Genomic DNA, 19,092 nt, shown 5'->3' on the forward strand with positions numbered 1-19,092 from the left:
AAGAAATTGGTTGCGGAGAAGTCATGGCGTGTACCCTGCCCTCGTGAAATGTCCCTGGAGTATCGTGTGTGAGGCTGACAGAAATGGGAAACATGCCCAAGTTAATGTCATCAGAGGAGCACTATATCCAGCACTTGTGACACGCGCTTGACTGAAAGCCGGCCAGACCAGTTTACAACGCGCCCTCGTTGACGTTATTTGTCTGCCAGAACACGTGTCACAATGCAGGCGCCAGTGCAGGTGGTGCCCTGAGGCGGGGCCCGCAAAGTAACCATACATGAGAACTGGGCACCACACTACACAAGGTCGTCTCGTCTCCCGCTTTCTGAAGCGGCCTGACGTAACGTACAAACAGACAGGCGTGTACAAAACGCCGGTGACGAGCGGCAGGAAGGTCAATGACGTCTCGCCGCACACCCCCAGCTCCTGATTGGTGGAACAAGGTCGGCGCCCCGTGACGTCACGGGCTGTGTGGCATGGCTATGTGTGAGCCGGGCTCACCGGGCAGCGTGCATTAGAACTAGGAGAGGCCAAGCAGTCATCCCGGGTCACACTGTGAGGAGCATGGCAGCATCCAACAGACTTGTCCTAGGACCATTAGTGGGGGCCATTGATCAAGGCACGGGATCAACCCGCTTTTTGGTAAGAGGTCATTACCCTAGAGGACAATTCACCAGCCTGCACCATTCATTGTGCACGTACGTGTGACATTTGCTCCTGTTGTGACTGTGATTAGTTATATAATAGAAGTATACTGTCTTACATGGCAGGTGCATATGATTACAGACTGTCTAAAGTATGCCCAGTTGGTGAACAGTTGAATTAATGTTCACGTGCCCACAGTTTTACATTATTTGCCTTTTTCTGTGTACGGAGCCTCGGTTTAGAGTTGCCAGTTTTAGTGTGTGTAGTTTAAAGTGACGCATGATTTGGGGAAGATTTGTTGTTTTAGTCTTTTTGTACTGTGGGTATGAAAAATTATTATAATAGTAGGCACTCCTTTTGGTTTTGTATTTTCAACAAGGACCCAATATAAGAAACGGTGGTGCGTGTGTCTATGAATACATACACGCTCAACTCGCCTCGTTCTCTGCTCCGTAATTGCTTCTCTCTGAGGTGCAAGAAATTCCTTACAATTAACCTTTTCAATAATTTGGGCCGTTCTTTATATTAAAAGCTATACAATGCTGTTCTGCACTGGAGAATATAGCGCTTCACTCTTCAGCTTTCCGCCAAATAAATGTAAATGAAAGACTTTTTCTCTAAATTAAAATCGAATCAATATTTCACACTGAAATAGGGGATGGCACGATTTGTCCTTTACCCCTCGTATGCTGTCAAGTCTGTACCAAGGCAGCTTTGAAAAGAATGGGTGAGTCCTTTAGACAGACTTGTTGCTATGGGTGCCAATCTAAAAGAAACAGGGTTTTAAACTGGGTTGTCAGGTAGCCCATCCCTAGTAAGCCGTATATCTGAGATCTTCATCACAAGGCCAGATTAGCACTAAACTGAGGCCAGGGAATAGTCAAGGAGACTCCGCAGGACTCATGCCATGCTTTTCTTCCTCTCACCGCAATATTAATCACGTTTTTCTAGAAATATATTTAGCTAGAGAAGCTCTATTGTATCCACCTGAGACAGTAATGTCTTGTCTTGAAAAAAATATGCTCTCCTAGTTTTGGCTTTAAAAAAGAGGCATTAAAAGCTGTGATGTGTGATCTTGGCCTAATGCTGACATACGCTATCCTAAGAGAGACCTCTACCTCCGTCGAATATGTATTGTATTGCATTAAAAGCTTATTCTTAACTTAGACATTTATGGCCGCTTGCTCGGCTGTTTCCGTATCTCCCAGGAGAGAGCCATGTGTGTGGCCCCCTCTTTGCTAGTCTTCAGCTGGAATCCGCAGCCAGCACCTGCCTCAGCGGACAAAATGGGAGTCGTGTAACCCCCGTTCTCGATACAGATGTGGGTTCTAGAGCTGGAACCTGCATCTATCAGACATTTATGGTATATCCTGTGGATACGCCGTGAATGTCTAAGGGCCTGTTTACCTCACCACTTGCATCCGTTCATCTGTTCCATTCCTCTGACGGAAACTATCGCTTCCGTTTTTGTATTACCATTGATTTCAAAGGTATTTTTTTTTCTTTCAGTCGGTATCAGTTTGCCCGTTATTTTTTTTTCACGCAAACAATAGCGTTGTCAACAACTATTGTTTCCTTGAAAAAAACAGAAACCTAGCAGAACGGAGGCAAACTGATACCAACTGAAAGAGTAAAAATACCATTGAAATCAATGGAACAGATGAACAGAAGCCAGCGCTGATGTGAACAGGCCAATACCTCTATTAAAAGACTAATGTTTCGGAAGATTCCTCAGCTATTTACTATGGTGGGAGTTGTATATATCTCTGCAGGGCTCACCATCCAGAATAGATACAATTTGTTTTTCAACATTCCCCTTCTTCAACCTGTCACGGTGGCCACGATTGGACAAATTCTTCGATATTGCAACATTGAGAATAACTTGGAGATCGTATTGAGCTGTAATATGGCTGTGCCCGAGGCCTTAACATGTTGCTCTAAACAGTAGAAAGTTTTTGGGAGTCCAATAAATTTCTCTCTGTCATCATAGATGATCTGATTATTGTACCAATCGCTTCTTATCGATCAGTTCAGCCAAACATATTGACATACTCTTCTCCTCGAGCACGAGCCCATACAAGAAAAGCTGTCAATTACAGTGTGTGGGCGGAGGGAAGCCGGACTCACAGGCTTTCTCTGAGTCCTGGCAGTATTTAACTTTTTACATATAAATACTGAATCAAATCCTAGACTATATATCTCCGATCTCCTCATGTGCCTGTACTCTATGCTGCCATCAAATAGAACACCTGACCAATTCTTTAATTTTAATAGTTTATGGGAAAGCTTTATTCTGCCATTTGCGCCAGTATTCTGACTAAAAAATGTGCACATTTTGGCACACGCCTGTTTTGCGTGACCATTTGCAAATTTTGAAACTTTTGCACCGCTCTTGACACTTATCAAAAAGTGGGCGGGGCTTAGTGGAGGGGGTGACAATTTTACTATAATTTACGCCGGACATTGGCGTAAATTATATCAGAAATCTATGCCAGCTTATAGCTGGCATAGATTTCAGTTTTTGGATATTGGACAACCCAAGACGCGACAAATTTATTAAGAGGCGTGCTTCTCTTAATACATTTTGTCACGCCTCTCTCTAGTTGGTTTCTAAGGGCATCCACACGTGTGGTGGATGTACTGCAGGTTTGGGAAGCATTTCTATATGTTAGGTGCTGATTTTACTGGGAGTTCTCTGCAGATCTGACCCCTTCTACGTTGACAGAGTGAAATCCGCTGTGAACATTTACAACAGAATAAGTACGATGGCGATCTGGAAATGCGAATCTGCAATGAAAATCCACCTCATTTCCATCCCGTGTGCAGGGGTCCTGAGACTGGTGTATTACACAACAGTTTTAGTAAATCTGGGCATATGTTTATCTGCATCTTTCAAAATGGCTTATTTTATGGTCCAAGTAACTTTTGTTAAACACCTGTTAAGCATATGGTATTGACTCTAATACATGGCTCATTTGCGTTACTGTTTACGGCACTACGCACTATGAACGTTGCTGTCCAATCCTGAAGGTCAAGTAGCACTCCGATCAAGCTGTGTGCAAATAAAGCCAGAAAAATACTGTATGCTCTACTTGCTGGTTATACAATTTGAAATCCTTGTGTAAAAAACAGGAAAGATTATTCATTGGTTTCTAGTTAATCATACTGCCCTGTGTGATGGTGTTGCAATAGTTAAACATTGCTGCCCTTTACTGTTTCAGTGACCGATCTGAAACTTTCGGGTATGAACACTCTAGATCAGGGGTCTCAAACTCGGCCGGGTAAGTGGGCCGCATATAGAAAAAATGTGAAGTTGACAGGCCGCATTACTTTCAAATTTGATATAATACAAAATTATTATTAATCAATTTAGTTATTTGAACTACAATAACACTACATTACTATAATAATACTACATTACTATAATAATAGCGCTAGGTTTAAAATTTTAGAGAATTCTCCACGTGCTTATTTCAACAATCCAGCTTTGTGCCCTCTGTAGATGCTGCCGCAGTGCCCTCTGTGGATGCTGCTAGCACTCGAACTACAGTAGATTTGTGACTGCAGCTCTGGATGTGACTGGAGTATAGCACATTATATAATAGTAGAGTTGTGACTGGAGCTGTAGATTTATTTGGAGTATAAGACCAGATGTTTGCATCTGCATCTACTGATCTTGCAGAAGAGTTGTGAGTGTAGCTGTGGATGTCTCTGGAGTATAGTACATGATACAGTAGAGTTGTGACTGGAGTAAAGTACATGATATAATAGCGTTGTGAGTGCAGCCTGGGATTCCAGCTCTGCTCCTGACGACATCACTGTCCATATATGGACAGAGATGTCAGGGGCAACCCCAGAGCTGGAGTCCCAGGCAGAGCGCTAGTAGGCTCTTCCAGGGGCTCCAGCTGTGCTCCTGACATCACTGGGACTCCTGCTCTGGGCAAGCCCCTGACATCATTGTCGATGTATGGACAGCAATGTCAGAGGCTTCCCCAGAGCAGAGCCCATACTAGCGCTCTGCCCGGGACTCCGCTCTGGGGAAGACCCTGACACACTGTCCATATATGGGCAGCGATGTCAGGGAATTCCACAGAGTCCTGGAGCAGAGCCTGTACTAGCGCTCTGCCCGGGACTCCGGCTCTGGGGAAGCCCCAGACATCGCTGTTCATATGTGGACAGTGATGTCAGGGAATACCAGAGTCTCGGAGCAGAGCCGATACTAGCGCTCTGCCCGGGACTCCGCTCTGGGGAAGCCCCAGACATTGCTGTTCATATGTGGACAGCGATGTCAGGGGATTCCAGAGTCTCGGAGCAGAGCCGGTACTAGCGGCTCTGTGTCCCGCGGGCCGCAGATGACAGCCCCAGGGGCCGCATGCGGCCCGCGGCCCGCGTGCTTGAGACCCCTGCTCTAGATGGATATGCTACGTAAAACTACACCGAAGCGTCTCTCTTCTGAGTGTAGCCCGGCGGTGGGGTGACGCTGTAGTCCATGTGACTGCTGCAGCATTTGACTGCTGTTACGGTGAGCGCTGTAATAATAATCGCTGTTTTTTTGGTCACCTTAGCGCCACAAAAATAAAATAAAGTGGTCAAAAAGTTACATGTATTACAAAATGATACCAACAAGGGCTTGTCCACACGTAACGGAATTGCTGCAGAAAATTTCTGTATCATTTCCGTTGAAAGTAGCAGACATTCTACTGCGGCAAAAACGAACCATTTCCTGTGATTTTTTACTGCAGAAAATGGTGCGGATTTTGCTGCATTTTTCTCAATGCTGGGGGATGGTGACATCTCCACTGAAATACGCAGGAATTCAGTCCACTTTCAACAGCAGGAATTGACGTGCTGCGGTCAGAAAAATACGCACCGCAGGTCAATTTCTGCTTGGAATATTTACGCAGCATGTGGATGAGATTTGTTAAATCTTACCCACTTTGCTGCTACTGTACTCTGATGCGTATTTTCCATACACCATTCTGGACGGAAAATACACAATTCCCTTACATGTGGATGAGCCCTAAAACTAGAGCTCGCCCTACAAAAAAACAAATCCTGACCGCACTCAATTTATGGAAAAAAAAAAACAACTTATGGCTCATAGAATATGGTGACCCAAAACTAATATTCATTAACAGCTTTATCTTTCTAAAGTGGTAAAACCTAAAACAAGAAATAAATTTGGTATTACCATATTTGTATTCACCCGTAAAAGAAGGTTTACATGTCATTTTTACAGCAAGGTGAAGGCTGTAGAAACAAAACCCAAAAAACAATGGTGGAATCGCGTTTTTTTTTTTTTTTTCTTCCCTATTTCACCCCACAAAGGGGTTAATTTTCTTTCCAATTCCTTCTGTACTTGTGAACTTTGACCTAGTATGATAGCTGTTTTGCAAGTCTTGGTTTAACAATCTGCAGGTCTGAAGGTTAAAGCTAATTACCACCTTGTATGGAGTTTAGAATACCAGAATATAGTGTTGAAATACACAAGAACTCTTCCAATTGTTTCCTAGTAATGAATCTTGCATAATATTTATTGTATCTTAACTTGTGCTGCAAATATTTTCAAACTAGTGAACAATATAATTCCTCTTCATGGCCCCAACCGTTTTGACTAAAAGAATTCCAGTAGTCGCATCCATCCTGTACTTTGCTACATTGCAAATACATAATGTAAGGCCCTGTTCACATCAGCGTTGGCTTTCCGTTCCAGGGTTCAGTCTGAGGTTTCCGTCGGGTGAACCCCGCAATGGAAAGTCAAACAAACCACAGCTACCGTTTCGGTCAACATTGATATCAATGGTGACGGAAACATCTCTAATGGTTTCCGTTCGTCACCATTCCGGCAGGTTTCAGTTTTTCTGACGGAATCAATAGCGCAGTCAACTCCGCTATGGATTCCGTCGTTAAAACAGAAACCTAACGGAAACCATTAGCAATGTTTCCGTCACCATTGATATCAATGGTGACTGAAATGGAAGCTGTGGTTCCAGTTTGACTTTCCATTGCGGGGTTCACCCGACGGAAACTTCCAACGGAACCCTGGAACGGAAAGCCAACGCTGATGTGAACAGGCCCTTACACATCCTCTGGTGTTTTATAGCTTGTAATAAGCATCATTTTACAAGCATTGAGTTTTTACATCAACAGCCAGTGCACGTAGTATCATGGGGGCTCTGCAGAAAAGGAAAGATAGATCATGATAATTTTATAGTGCCATTAACTTCCAGGGCACAATACATATGTGATAAAGAGGGGTGTATAGATATTTGAATAAATTATAAAAACAAGCAAGTACAATAAACATGAAGTTACTGAGTGATAGACCGGTACAGAAGGAGAGGGCCTTATCCATGAGGGCGTAGAGGGTAACTACATTTTCAAAAACCGTCTGACGTGTCTTGTGACATGCTTTGTTTCTGATTGCTATAATGAAGCGGCAGAGTGCAACTTTGTTTCCGATCGGCTTTTTTCCGAAAGCTGAGCAATTGGTGTACGGGCTCAATAGAAAATCTGAGCCCGTAGACCAACTGTTCGACTTTCCGAGATAAGCCGATAAGAAATTAAGTGGCTCAGCGGTCACCCGAGCGCTTCTGCCGCTTTGTTTTAGCGATCGGTTGGAGTCTCAGTGCTCGGACCCCCACAGATAAAATGTCACTAACATGTCAGAAGTTTTTTGAAAGTTTAGTTACCCTTTAATATCTATGGAAAAGGGGAAAGAGACTGAAGGTTAGGGCAGAAGCTGCTTACGTAGTTGTGTAGTGGAGACAGGGTTATTGCAGTATAGGGAGTGAACTTTTCTGAAGACGTGGGTTTTCAGAATGCGTTTGGAACACAATACCTCAACACATTAGACTCTCTCCCACTATTCAGATTAGAGGGAGATGTGCAGGAAAAATCTTGGATGCAATATGAGTAGAAGAGCAGAGACGATGGTCTTGCGAGGACCAGAGATTATGGGTGGGGAGGTATTCTAGGGCAGCGATATATGTGTGTGTGGGGGGGGGGGGAATAGGATTTAGATTGGCTTGTATGTAGTTGTCCGTTATTTAAAATGTTTCCGCTGGGCAATGAGTAGCCAGTGAAAGTACTGGCAGTGATTAACTGGGCAGCCGAGTTGAGAAGAGTGAAGTAATGTTAGAGGGAAGGCCACAAAGTATGTATTTTATTTATTTTTTAAGCCATGTAACTGTTTGATGTGAACATGTACGGTCTTGACGAGAGTACATAATAGAGAAGTTTTACCTAAACCTTCTTTTTTTTTTTTTTTTTAAACCATTCCAGCATACTTGGTAATATCATATTTGCTGAACCAGTGATTACAAACCCATAATAAATTTACTATTGTAGCAAATTACTTTTTTACCTTTTTTTTTTTTTTTTCCCACTTTCTTTTCACCATTATTACTTAAATATTTCTCAATGGACACTTGGAGTTGTATGTTTTCATAATGATGCAAGAACGGCGCACATTTTTTTTCAAGTATCCTGCCAGTGAGTGAAGCAATACTGTATGATATGAGATCATTTGATGAGAATAACTACTCTACAGTCAGACACTACCGTGGGCAATAAAAGTGCTTCTTTACTTTTGTTGACGGCAGTTTATGCATATTAGCAACTTTTTTGATTTGTACATTCTCCATTAAGGTTATTGAAAATTATAACTATTGATTGCTTGGTTGATATGCTCTTTTTAGTACTGTTTTCCATGGTTGTTGGATGTTTTCCAGAGTATTGTGGACGGTCTTGAACCGGTTATTATATATTTACGGCGGGCAGTCCTAGTCCTTTAAAGCCTGCGCCATAGTATATCTACAATGCTCGTTTAAGCTGGCTACTTAAACGATCGGCATTCATATGTCACGTGCCGGAGAGCCTGCAGTGAAGGCAGTAGCGTTCTTTTACCGCTTCTGTTCTCATGTACACCTCTCTCAATAAGCGCTGTGTACAAATTAGAGGCAGTGGCTGCTCCTATGCCTCTATAGGTCCCGGTGATCATGTGACTGGACCGTTAGTGGGAGGCTGCTGATGGGTTTAACTAGATCCCAGCACATCCCTAAAGCTGGGTTCACACAACCTATTTTCAGACGTAAACGAGGCGTATTATTCCTCGTTTTACGTCTGAAAATAGGGCTACAATACGTCGGCAAACATCTGCCCATTCATTTGAATGGGTTTGCCGACGTACTGTGCCGACAACCTGTCATTTACGCGTCGTCGTTTGACAGCTGTCAAACGACGACGTGTAAAATTACTGCCTCGGCAAAGAAGTGCAGGACACTTCTTTGCAACGTCATTTGAGCCGTTCTTCATTGAAGTCCATGAAGAGCAGCTCAAGATTACGGGCGTCAAAGACGCCTCGCATAATGCGAGGTGGAGCTTTTACGTCTGAAACGACGCAGCTGTTTTCTCCTGAAAATAGCCTGTCTTTTCAGACGTAAAAGGTAGTTCTCATGTGCACATACCCTAACAGTAAAAATATTCTCTAACTGGGGCAGCCCCTGTTACAGTGCAAAAGTATTGTGTAAAAAGAAATTAAGTAATAGGCCCCCTTTTATTACCTTATTGACCATAATAATAAAAGTAAAAAAACAAACGTCATTAAATGAAAAATACACAAACTATCACCCCAAAAGAAAAAATGCTCCCCCACCAATCAGTGCTAGACCTGACCCAATTACCCTAAAATAGGGGACAATGACGATAACAGCCTATTTTAGAATACTATTTTAGAATATTGGAACCAGAAAAAAATGGCTAAGAAGCAAAAAAAAAACAAACTTATTATTTTTATTTCTTCAAATCAAAAATTCGGAAAAAGCAAAAATTACCTGTATAAAAATATGAAAAGAAACCTGCATTGTTCATGACAAAATGGTCTCAAAAATCACATCGCTAGTCCAACAAATAAAGTTACAGCGTTTAACTAACCGTGCTCATTAGCATAAAGCTAAAATCGCTAATAAAGTGGTGAAAATAGATAGTTTGTTTTTTTTAAATAAAAAACACTGCTGTCCCCTACATTATGTAGGAGATAGGGCACTTATAATGTGGTGACAGAGCCTCTTTAACCACTTCCCGACCTCCGCCGTGTATATATACGGCAGAGGTCGGTTGGGTGAGTATGGAGCAGGCTCACGGGCTAAACCTGCTCCATTGAACGAGCCTGTCGTCCGACACCTTAGTGTAACGAGCGGGATCCCTCGCTATTGATCGTGGCATCTAAGCCTTTAGAATGAGGGAGTTCAGCCCCCTCTGACGTGCCATCGACCGCCCCCTCCCCTCGCGTAATGCGTTTGCCAGGTGCCGATGGTCGTTATGGCAGCTTGGGGACCTAATAATGTCTGCCACCTTTTGAGCACCTATTAAGCCCTTAATAGGTGCCTGTCAGAATTACGATATACATTAATGTTGCAGTATATCATTTAAGCAATCCAAAAATTAACGTAACTGGTATCGCCGCATCAGTAATAGTCCAAACCATCACAATATAAGATTAAGTAACCTGCACGGTGAATGAAAAAAATTAAAAAAACAAAACGCCTGAGTGTGTCTTTTGTCACCTCATCTGCCACAAAAAAATGTAATCAGGTGATCAAAAGTCTCATGTACCAATCGAAACTACCACTCGACCCGCATAAAATAAGCCCTCATACCGCTCAATCGACTGTAAATAAAAAAAAGATATGGCGACACAAATCAAATTCTATTTTACGAATTCGTTTTTTTCCTTTTTACAAGTAGGAAAATATAAAAAAAAAAAAAAAAACTATATCAATTTGGTATCGCTGTAATAGTATTCATCCGTAGAATAAAGTTAACATGCCGTTTTTACCACGCCGTAATGAACCTTTCCCCCCAAAAAATAGAGGAATCGCTGTTTTTCCCATTCCACTTCGCAAAGAATTTTTTCCCAGTTTCTTTTTCCATTTATTGTACCATATAATGTACTAACTACAACTCGTCTGCAAAATTTAAGCCCTCCTACGGCTTTGACGGAAAAGTTATGGCTTTTGGAAGGTGGGGGAAGAAAAAAATTGCAAATCCGAAAAAACGGCTGCAGCGGGAAGGGGTTAAAAGACATCCATTTTTGCAACTTTTTTTTTCGTATAGCTTCAATGCAAAAAAGAAAATTATGGATATTATTATTATATTTTTTCTTTTTTTTCTTCATAGACTTATGTTTTTTGTTCATATCCTCTAAAGCAGGGATCCCAAACTCGGCTGGCTAACTGGGCCGCACATAGAAATTTGATACAATACAAAATTTATTGTTAATCAATTTAGTAATTTTCACTACTATAATACTACATTACTGTAACAACCGCGCTAGGTTTAAACGCACCGGAAATTTGTGAGTTTACTCCAAGCTTTTTTTAACAATCCGGGGGGGGGGGGGGTGTAACGCCACACACAACGCTATCTACAGGGGGCTGTGTGGCCATTGCTCACCTACCACCAACGATCCATCAGTGCGGAAAGGTACTGCGCACTCCTCCTTTTGGCCTGCTCTCTCCTCTCCTGAGGGAGCTTCGCAGATGACAGCCTCCAGGGCCGCATGTTTGAGACCCCTGCTTTAAAGGGAGCATTTACCTTGTTTCATGTTCACTTTTCACAGGGTCAATTTCTAAGTTTTATCTTTTGATGTGTAAACTGCCCTGGAAAAAATCCTTTGGTTGTTACGGGCCAATAGTTTACTGACACTCTGCAACAGTTTTGATAGTAGGCCCAGTGGGAAGTATTTCTTGTACCCAATACTTTGCACAAATTATAGAGGGTTGTCTAGAACAAACCATTATAAAACATAATCCATATACAGTGAGATATTATTCGTACACTACATGGCCAAAGTATGTGGACATCTGGCCATCACACCTATATGATCTTGTTGGACATCCCTTTCCAAAACCATAGGCATTAATATGGAGTTAGTCCCCTTTTTGCAGCTAGAAGGCCGGGTTCCCACGGGTTGTATGCTGCGTAAAAATCACGCAGCGTGTCCGACCTGGAACCCGCAGTACATTCAGTCCAAAAAATCTCGTTGTGGTGCGGTTTTTCGAACTGCGTTTCTGCTGTGGGAGAACACGCACATATTTACCCCCTCTGTCTTCTCTACGCATAATCCAGCCTCCTACAGTGACGTTGCAGGCCATGTGATGCTGCAGCGATCACGTGGGATAGAATGTCATCTCAAGAGGCCGGACTACAGGAAGGAGGGCGTTCTGGGTAAGTATGATTTTTTTTTTTTTTTTTATTCCGGGGTTGCGTTTTTTTTTTTGCTGTGTAATCACTGCGAAATAATCCACATAAGTAGCAACACTTGGCTTTCTGTTGCGGGTTTTGTATCCCAATTGAATTCAGTGGGGAAAACCCGCAGCAGAAAATCAACAAAAATGCATCATAAATTGATATGCTGCGGAATGAAATACCGCACCGCAGGTCAATTTATTAACGTTTACGCTGCATTTTTTTCCCACAGCGTGGGCATGAGATTTTCTAAATCACATCCACTTTGCTGCTACTGTAAATGCTGCGGAATTTCTGCACCAAATTCCGTTGCGTAAATTGCGCAGCGTTTACGCTACATGGGAACCCGGCCTAAATGATGAGTGTTATCATTCACCTTCTCAATAGGGTGTATCTTAACAGTCTTCGAGTTTCCCCACATTCGGGTGAATAAGTCCTGGCATGAAAAACGGCCATGTTTCACCTGTGTGGGAACAGTCTTCACGTTTCCCCATAGACTTGAATCTTTGGAGGGATCCTTGAAAATGGAAGAAAATAGGACATGTTCTATTTTTCAATGGCAGTGTGAACGGCACCATTGAAATACATGCGTCCATGTGACTGCTGTTTTAACAGGCGTCACACGGATGTATTCAACGTTCATGTGAATAAACCCTATACTGTGTAATCAGTGCTGACCGTGTCAGACTGTGCTGGAAAACACCCTATTGCTAGTGTATTTTTTTGATTCATACATTTCCAGGAGGGCTAACAGAGTAATGGCACAAAACAGTCCTTAGGAAAGATGCTCCAACATTATTTGTGGGGACTACGAGTATTTACTAAAACAGACCAGTCAAAGCTACAGTAACCGGTCGTCTTTTTACTTCTCATTTACTAATAAATGGCCAATTTTGAAGTTCTGGGTAGAAATCCTCTATAGGAGCTTTTTTTTAATCTGCAACCTTTGCGCAGCTTAAATTGACACACTGCGGATTAAAAAATCTGCACCGCAGGTCAATTTCTGCACAGAAACGCATTTTTTAAATCTCATTCACTTTGCTGCTACTGAAATATGCTGCAGATCTCCAGCCCGCAAATCCGTACGGAAAATCCAGAGCGTTCTGTTCCGACGGGGCGTTTTTTACGCGGCCGTTTTTCAAAACTGCCATGTAAAAAAAAACACCCGCGAAAAAGTGCATGTCACTTTTTGAGCAGTTTTTCATTGACTCTATAGAAAAACAGCTCCAAAAATGGCAGTAAAAAAAGCAGCGAAAAACGCGAGTATGATTAAAAAAAGTCTGAAAATAAGGAGCAGTTGTCCCTTGAAAACAGCTCCGTATTTTGAGACTTTTTTTTTTAAATTTTATTTTGTGTGCGCACATACCCTTATAATGGTTAAGGCACAATTGCGACCGCTAAGGAAGATAAGGCGGTACACCAACTTGGATAAAACCCGTGTACCCTATTGATTTCTCATTAACGCCAATGCAGAAAACAATGACTGTATTTTTCATGCACACACTGATGGCTGGTTGTGGCTTGCTTAGTCTTTCCAATTTTAATCAATTCTGTAGAGAAATGAAGCCACTGATCCTGAAATAATGCTTCTGGGCAACAACACAAGGTGATGTGTGTGTCTTTAGACCCGAACAGAAAGCAGCAGTTCAATTATCCGTTACCTCATATGTCCTTTTCTCTTTGTTTGTACGCCGTATGTGCGTCAGTGTGAAGACTCATCATAGATATAGTAGATGACCATGTGTTAGTCCACCCGTGAGATAATCATGTGCCACCCTGTGCCAGTCTCTTCTCCTATTCCGTATATCAACTTTCATCTGAATGTGATAAATTAGAACAATTCATACATATTACATTTAGTCATGGGTCCACTTTATATTACACCAGACAAACTGTATTTTAGCCCCTACCTCCTATATTATTTTTCTGGTCTGCTTTCTCATTACGGGAAGGGAGTACATTAAGTCCGGAATTTCAAATGTTCGTCTTAATAATTTGGTGCATATTTTACCGACAAATTTGCTTTAGAGGTGCGCATATTGTCAACTTTAAGCCTAACTTGGCCTCGTTGCCAATAGTTTAACTTGTTAAACTGCTCTGAAAAATATGAAAGCTGCACTGTGATTGGTTGCTATGGGCAAAAAGACAATATTTTCTCTTAGTCTTGAGGCCCATTGTTTTTCTTTCTATGGTAATTATGTGCACAAACCTCAAGAGCTGTTTGACAATGTTATCTATGATGATCTACTTCTAATCTACACCTGATATATGAGCAATATAAAATCCTTACCCATAAACATATCTGACTGGGCATTTACTGTGTGAAATGTATCTGATTTTCTTTTTTTTTTTTTTCCTCACATTTCTCTTATCTGCCATCTGGGCTCATGTCCAACAATTCGTCTCACTTATTGTCCTTGGACAGTCCTAGAGTAAATAGACTGGCCTCTTAAATAATACGGAAGTGTACTGTAATGGCATCATTTCAGGTCCTTTGCCCATATCCTGGAAGGCAGTGAGCCTAAAAAAAACGTGCTGTTTGTTTGTACACGTGGCATGTCCCGATGGACACAAAAAATATATACAGAGATAAATTAAGAGCCTTCTTTTTTTTTAAAAAGAAAACACAGCTGGCAAAATGCCCCACACCCACAAAAACATTAGTTAACACAATTTCTGTCTGTTAGATGCGTGTACCACCTGTGGGATATGCAACAATGTCAAAAATAGGGGTCCCCTGACCCGTCAGTTGAGGCGGCTGCTGCATCCAGGCAGGGATGGATTAAAGAGGTAGTTGCGGCTATCCCCATTCACTCATATGGGAGTTACAAAAACCCAGGCAACATTGACATAGGCACCCTGATCTATCAGCCGTTTTATGGCATATTCTGTGGATAAGCCATACATTTCTGAGATGGGAATATCCATTTAAGGTCTATGAAAACCTTTTTTGATTTATTTTATTTATTTTTTGTAATGTATGTGTTTGGCAATAATAAACCTTTATAATATAGTTTTATTAAAATTACTATTTAGTATAGTATCCAATAAACATAGACGCTGCATAGCTGTAGTTGGAATCCGTCAGTCAGCTGGACTGACTGGTCAGCTAAGTGCTTGGTTGACAACGGCTCCCTTGTGCCTCCTGACACTATCTAATTAAATCACGGCATCCACCATATAACAGTGAAGATGGGGAGGTATTAAAACACAAATGTTAGAAAGTCGTAGAACTTTTCATTTATATAGTGATTATGTTTGATTAGTGATTTATACAGTGAAATGGAAAACCCCTTTAAAGCCCTGTTAACATAAAAATTTTTGGGCTCCATTCAATGTATACGTCGTTAAACTAACGACCTATAGGTTAAACAGATGCCTGTGGCTAACGTCTTACAGTGGCATCCTTTTACCCACAGGCTATTATGGCATCTGTTTAATATATCTCAAGAAAACTCATGATGTATACGTTGACTGATGTCTGTGACTGACCTATAGTAGACCCGATGGAGGCAAAAAGGACATTTGTTTGGTCTCCCTCGGGCTAAAGAACTCGTTTAGAGTGTATGCTGGGAGCTTTCCTGGCGTACATGCTAAACGTGCATCACAAACATGATGTGAACAGGGCCTAATAAAGGTTGAGTAAATGTTTTTATTCCAATACTAGCAGTTACCCGGCTTCGCACAGGTTTATTTGTTTGCTGTCTGCTTAAAAACTGCATTGGCGCTGACGCATCTTGTCAGCCAGGAGACGGGCTTGGGTCTGTTGAGCGGTTTCAGCAGCTCGGGCAGCACCATGCGCTTTGCTGCAGGAGTTGTTCGTTCAAGTGCAGGGTTCCTGTTTGGAGGCATGACTGGTCTGAAAGGGGTTAAATTTTATGAGAAATACAGTATAGGTACAGTGTAGTATAGGTACAGCCCGTTCACGGCAAGTAAAGAAAGATGGCTGGATTGTTATGGAAACCCGTTGTCAAACACAAATGACTGGGTTGTTATGGGAACCTGGGATAAAACTGTGTATATCAGAGAGGCTAAAGGCGCTTTTACACTGGCCAATTATCGGCAAACGACCGTTCATAGAACGTTCACGATAATTGCCCTTTTTAAACAGGGCAGCGATCAGACTATGAAAGAGGCTCTAGTGTTTGAGCCAAAATGTCGCACCAGGGTGAATAAAGAAGCTTACGGTTTTTACCACTATTTCTGGAAATGGTGAAATATATATATATAATGTGTATGTATGTGAAAAGCAGCAGCACTCACAGTATCAAGTGTGTGTGTGTGTGTATATATATGTGTATATATATTTCTCCCAAAAGATTAGTATCACCTGGGTTTGTAGGCTTTGGTCCTTCCAGACCTTTAACACGTGTCTGAAGGTAAAATAAGAAAAATATGTTCAATATTCAACACCATAGGATGTCCTATTGACTTACAAATCTCATAACAAAAGTTCAGCAATCGTTGCAGATCTAAAGATACATATGGCCACAAAGGGGTAATTTATAAAGCGTAACCGCACCGAATGTCTCTTGCCTCATACAGCATGTTTCTTTTTCCCCAATCTCTGATAGAGCTACACCAGTTGGGTTATAAATTACAGTAATGTGTAATAATGCTAAGAAATGTATTCCATTATTCTGTAGGATTTACATCTGATGTGGTACATCGCACTTATTTTTTTGTATTTTGCATAGGTCTTCAATGCAAAAACAGCTGAACTACTTAGTCACCATCAAGTAGAAATAAAACAGAAGTTTCCAAAAGAAGGGTGAGTAGGAATCCTATATTAACTAGATAGAACATAATTGATATTAAAGGTAAAATTGGCTTTAAAGGGAAACGGTCACTAGATTTTAGGGCACTCAACCACCAGCATGCGGTTATACTGCTGGGGTTTAGCGTCCTAAACATGCCCCTCTCAAATCTGTACGCTTTTAGTCTAAAAATAATGCAGCGTGTGCTATATGTAAATTACCAGAGAAGATTCCTGAGATGAGTCCAACAGCATCCTGCACATGCTCAGGGCTCAGATGAAGCCTGTACACCTGGATTCATCTCAGGACTCTTCTCTTGTAGTTTACATACAGCACACCCAGTATTGTAACTTCTTTTTAGACAAAATGCTGAAACTGATAATTTTACGAGCGGCATAATTAGGACGCTTAACCCCAGCAGTATAGTGACATTCTGGTGGTTTGGAGCCCTAAAATCTAGTGACCGGTTCCCATTAAGCATTGTGGAAACAAAGGCAACGGCTGAATAATGATTGAATACCCCTGCACAAAAAACTAAACCAAAAATAAATATTGGATTTTAATATCAAAATAAATTGGTAATCTGGGAATTAAAAAAAAAAATATTACAAAATAAGACCTTCCAATTTGATATAAACTCAGGAAATTATGACCACAATCTATGAGCAAGCCAAGTGTTAGGCATCAGAGGAAGTTTATTGCAATATTCTTCGTATTTATGACTCATAAGCACACCATTCTAGGTCACACCCTGGATTTTGTATTCTCTAAAATTCTTAGGACTTGCATTGCAGATTTAAGGACAGTTATAATGTGCCATCAAACCGCAAACCTGAATGCTGTTATTGTTACATTAGTTCTTTTTTTTTTTTTTTTTCAGATCCTAGATCTGAATCATTGATGTTATTAAACTGTCTTTGCAAAATTCTAAACTCTAATTTAGAAACCCTATTGCAGTGCAGACAGTTCTAGCACATATTTAGCTACGGACACTTTCTGTATGTCCCTCCCGCCTCGCCCATCACCATTCTATACTTTTACATGGGTAATAAATATTCACATAGTGTAGTGTGTATAGAGCATTTCCAAGCTTGATTCCTTGAATCCTAAATAGACATGAAAATGAGTTTGCTTATTAGCCCTCTAAATGATCATGTGTTTATATCTGCGCTTCCCTCAGTCAAAAAGGAAAGTACCAGTATTGCTTTTTTTACTCAGTAAGTTTGTACAGAGCTCTTATTCCATTCATTAAAGAAGCACTCCCACAAAATTTTTTTATTCTCTGTCCCTTTGGAAAGGCACATTATGTAAACTGACTTCCTGTCCACACATGAAACGCTGTGGCAGTTGAGTCCTATTGCTGATCACATGACTCAGCTGAGGGCCAGAAGGGAGTGGATAACTCACAAATACAGCCATCGGTAAGAAGTCATTCATTATTTTTTATCACCCCCCCCCCCCCCCAATTATCACAGAAAACCCAATAAAACTTATTTTTACAAACAGCCAATAGAAAATCAATTTCTGGTTATGCTAAGTTATCGAATCGGCAAACAGAAGATCTATATTCTAACTAATTTCGTGTATTTTGACATTATTTAAAAAAAACTTACTCCTGTGTTGAGTTATAGGTCTACAATTAGAAGAGTTCTGTGCTTCAATGACCACACTATGCTCCTGTGTTTTGGAAGTTTAGTGTTGTCATAGGGACACTCGGCCCCAAAGCAACCAATCTAATCCAGTAGCGCTATTCTGACAGAGCAATGTTAACCTAACGGAAAACAACTAATGGGAAGTGTGAACAGAGGCTAAGAAAATTAAACTAGCTATCTGTTTGTTATGGACGCCCAGAATCCCTAAACTTTTTCTGCTAATAATGTGTTATAATTCTTTGACTTTAATGAATAAACCGTATATATTGTTAACACAATCGTTTTTTGTTCAATATTGATGTTTCTATATTTAAGGTGGGTGGAACAAGATCCAAAGGAGATTTTACAGTCTGTTTATGAATGTGTAGAAAAGACCTGTGAGAAATTAACCCAGCTGAGCATAGACATCACCAATATAAAAGGTCAGTTTTAAGACTGTAATATTTACTTGCTTTTGCAGAGACTTGCCGTATTCTGCGATGCTCCTTAGCAACAGACTGACAGCGTAGCTAGTTGTGGTCTTTTGTTATCAGACAAACCTCAAAATTAATTAGATAACCAAGTTTGCTAAAAAAAACGATTTGCTCAGATATGTTGCTACCATTGAAACACATTTCCTAAGGGAAAAAAATAAATGAACAATTGTATTGAGTCCCATGGAAAATTCGACAGCATAAACTTTAGATAATTGCAGTAGTGAATCCAGGGTTGAAATAAGGGAGGGGGTGGTCAGAAAAATAGCGGCAATACAGGGTGAATCTCATTTTATTTGGTCAGACCCCTCTCTT

The 19,092-nt window shown here is 41.1% G+C and overlaps 1 protein-coding gene across 5 annotated transcripts in view; it reads left to right on the forward strand.

The window, feature by feature from the left end:
- The first annotated feature begins 349 nt into the window (after window positions 1-349).
- Window positions 350-19,092, forward strand: part of GK (glycerol kinase) — a 75,618-nt gene continuing 56,875 nt past the window's right edge. For 2 of the 5 annotated variants that reach the window (XM_075852724.1, XM_075852726.1), the window contains exons 1-3: window positions 350-642; window positions 16,593-16,666; window positions 18,620-18,726. In XM_075852724.1, the coding sequence (XP_075708839.1) occupies window positions 565-642; window positions 16,593-16,666; window positions 18,620-18,726 (259 nt within the window). In that variant the 5' untranslated portion in view covers window positions 350-564. The remainder of the gene's footprint in view (window positions 643-16,592; window positions 16,667-18,619; window positions 18,727-19,092) is intronic. The other 3 variants (XM_075852725.1, XM_075852727.1, XM_075852728.1) reach the window with 2 other exon arrangements.

This window comes from Rhinoderma darwinii, chromosome 2, assembly GCF_050947455.1.
Source record: "Rhinoderma darwinii isolate aRhiDar2 chromosome 2, aRhiDar2.hap1, whole genome shotgun sequence".
NCBI classification, from domain to species: Eukaryota; Metazoa; Chordata; class Amphibia; order Anura; family Rhinodermatidae; genus Rhinoderma; species Rhinoderma darwinii.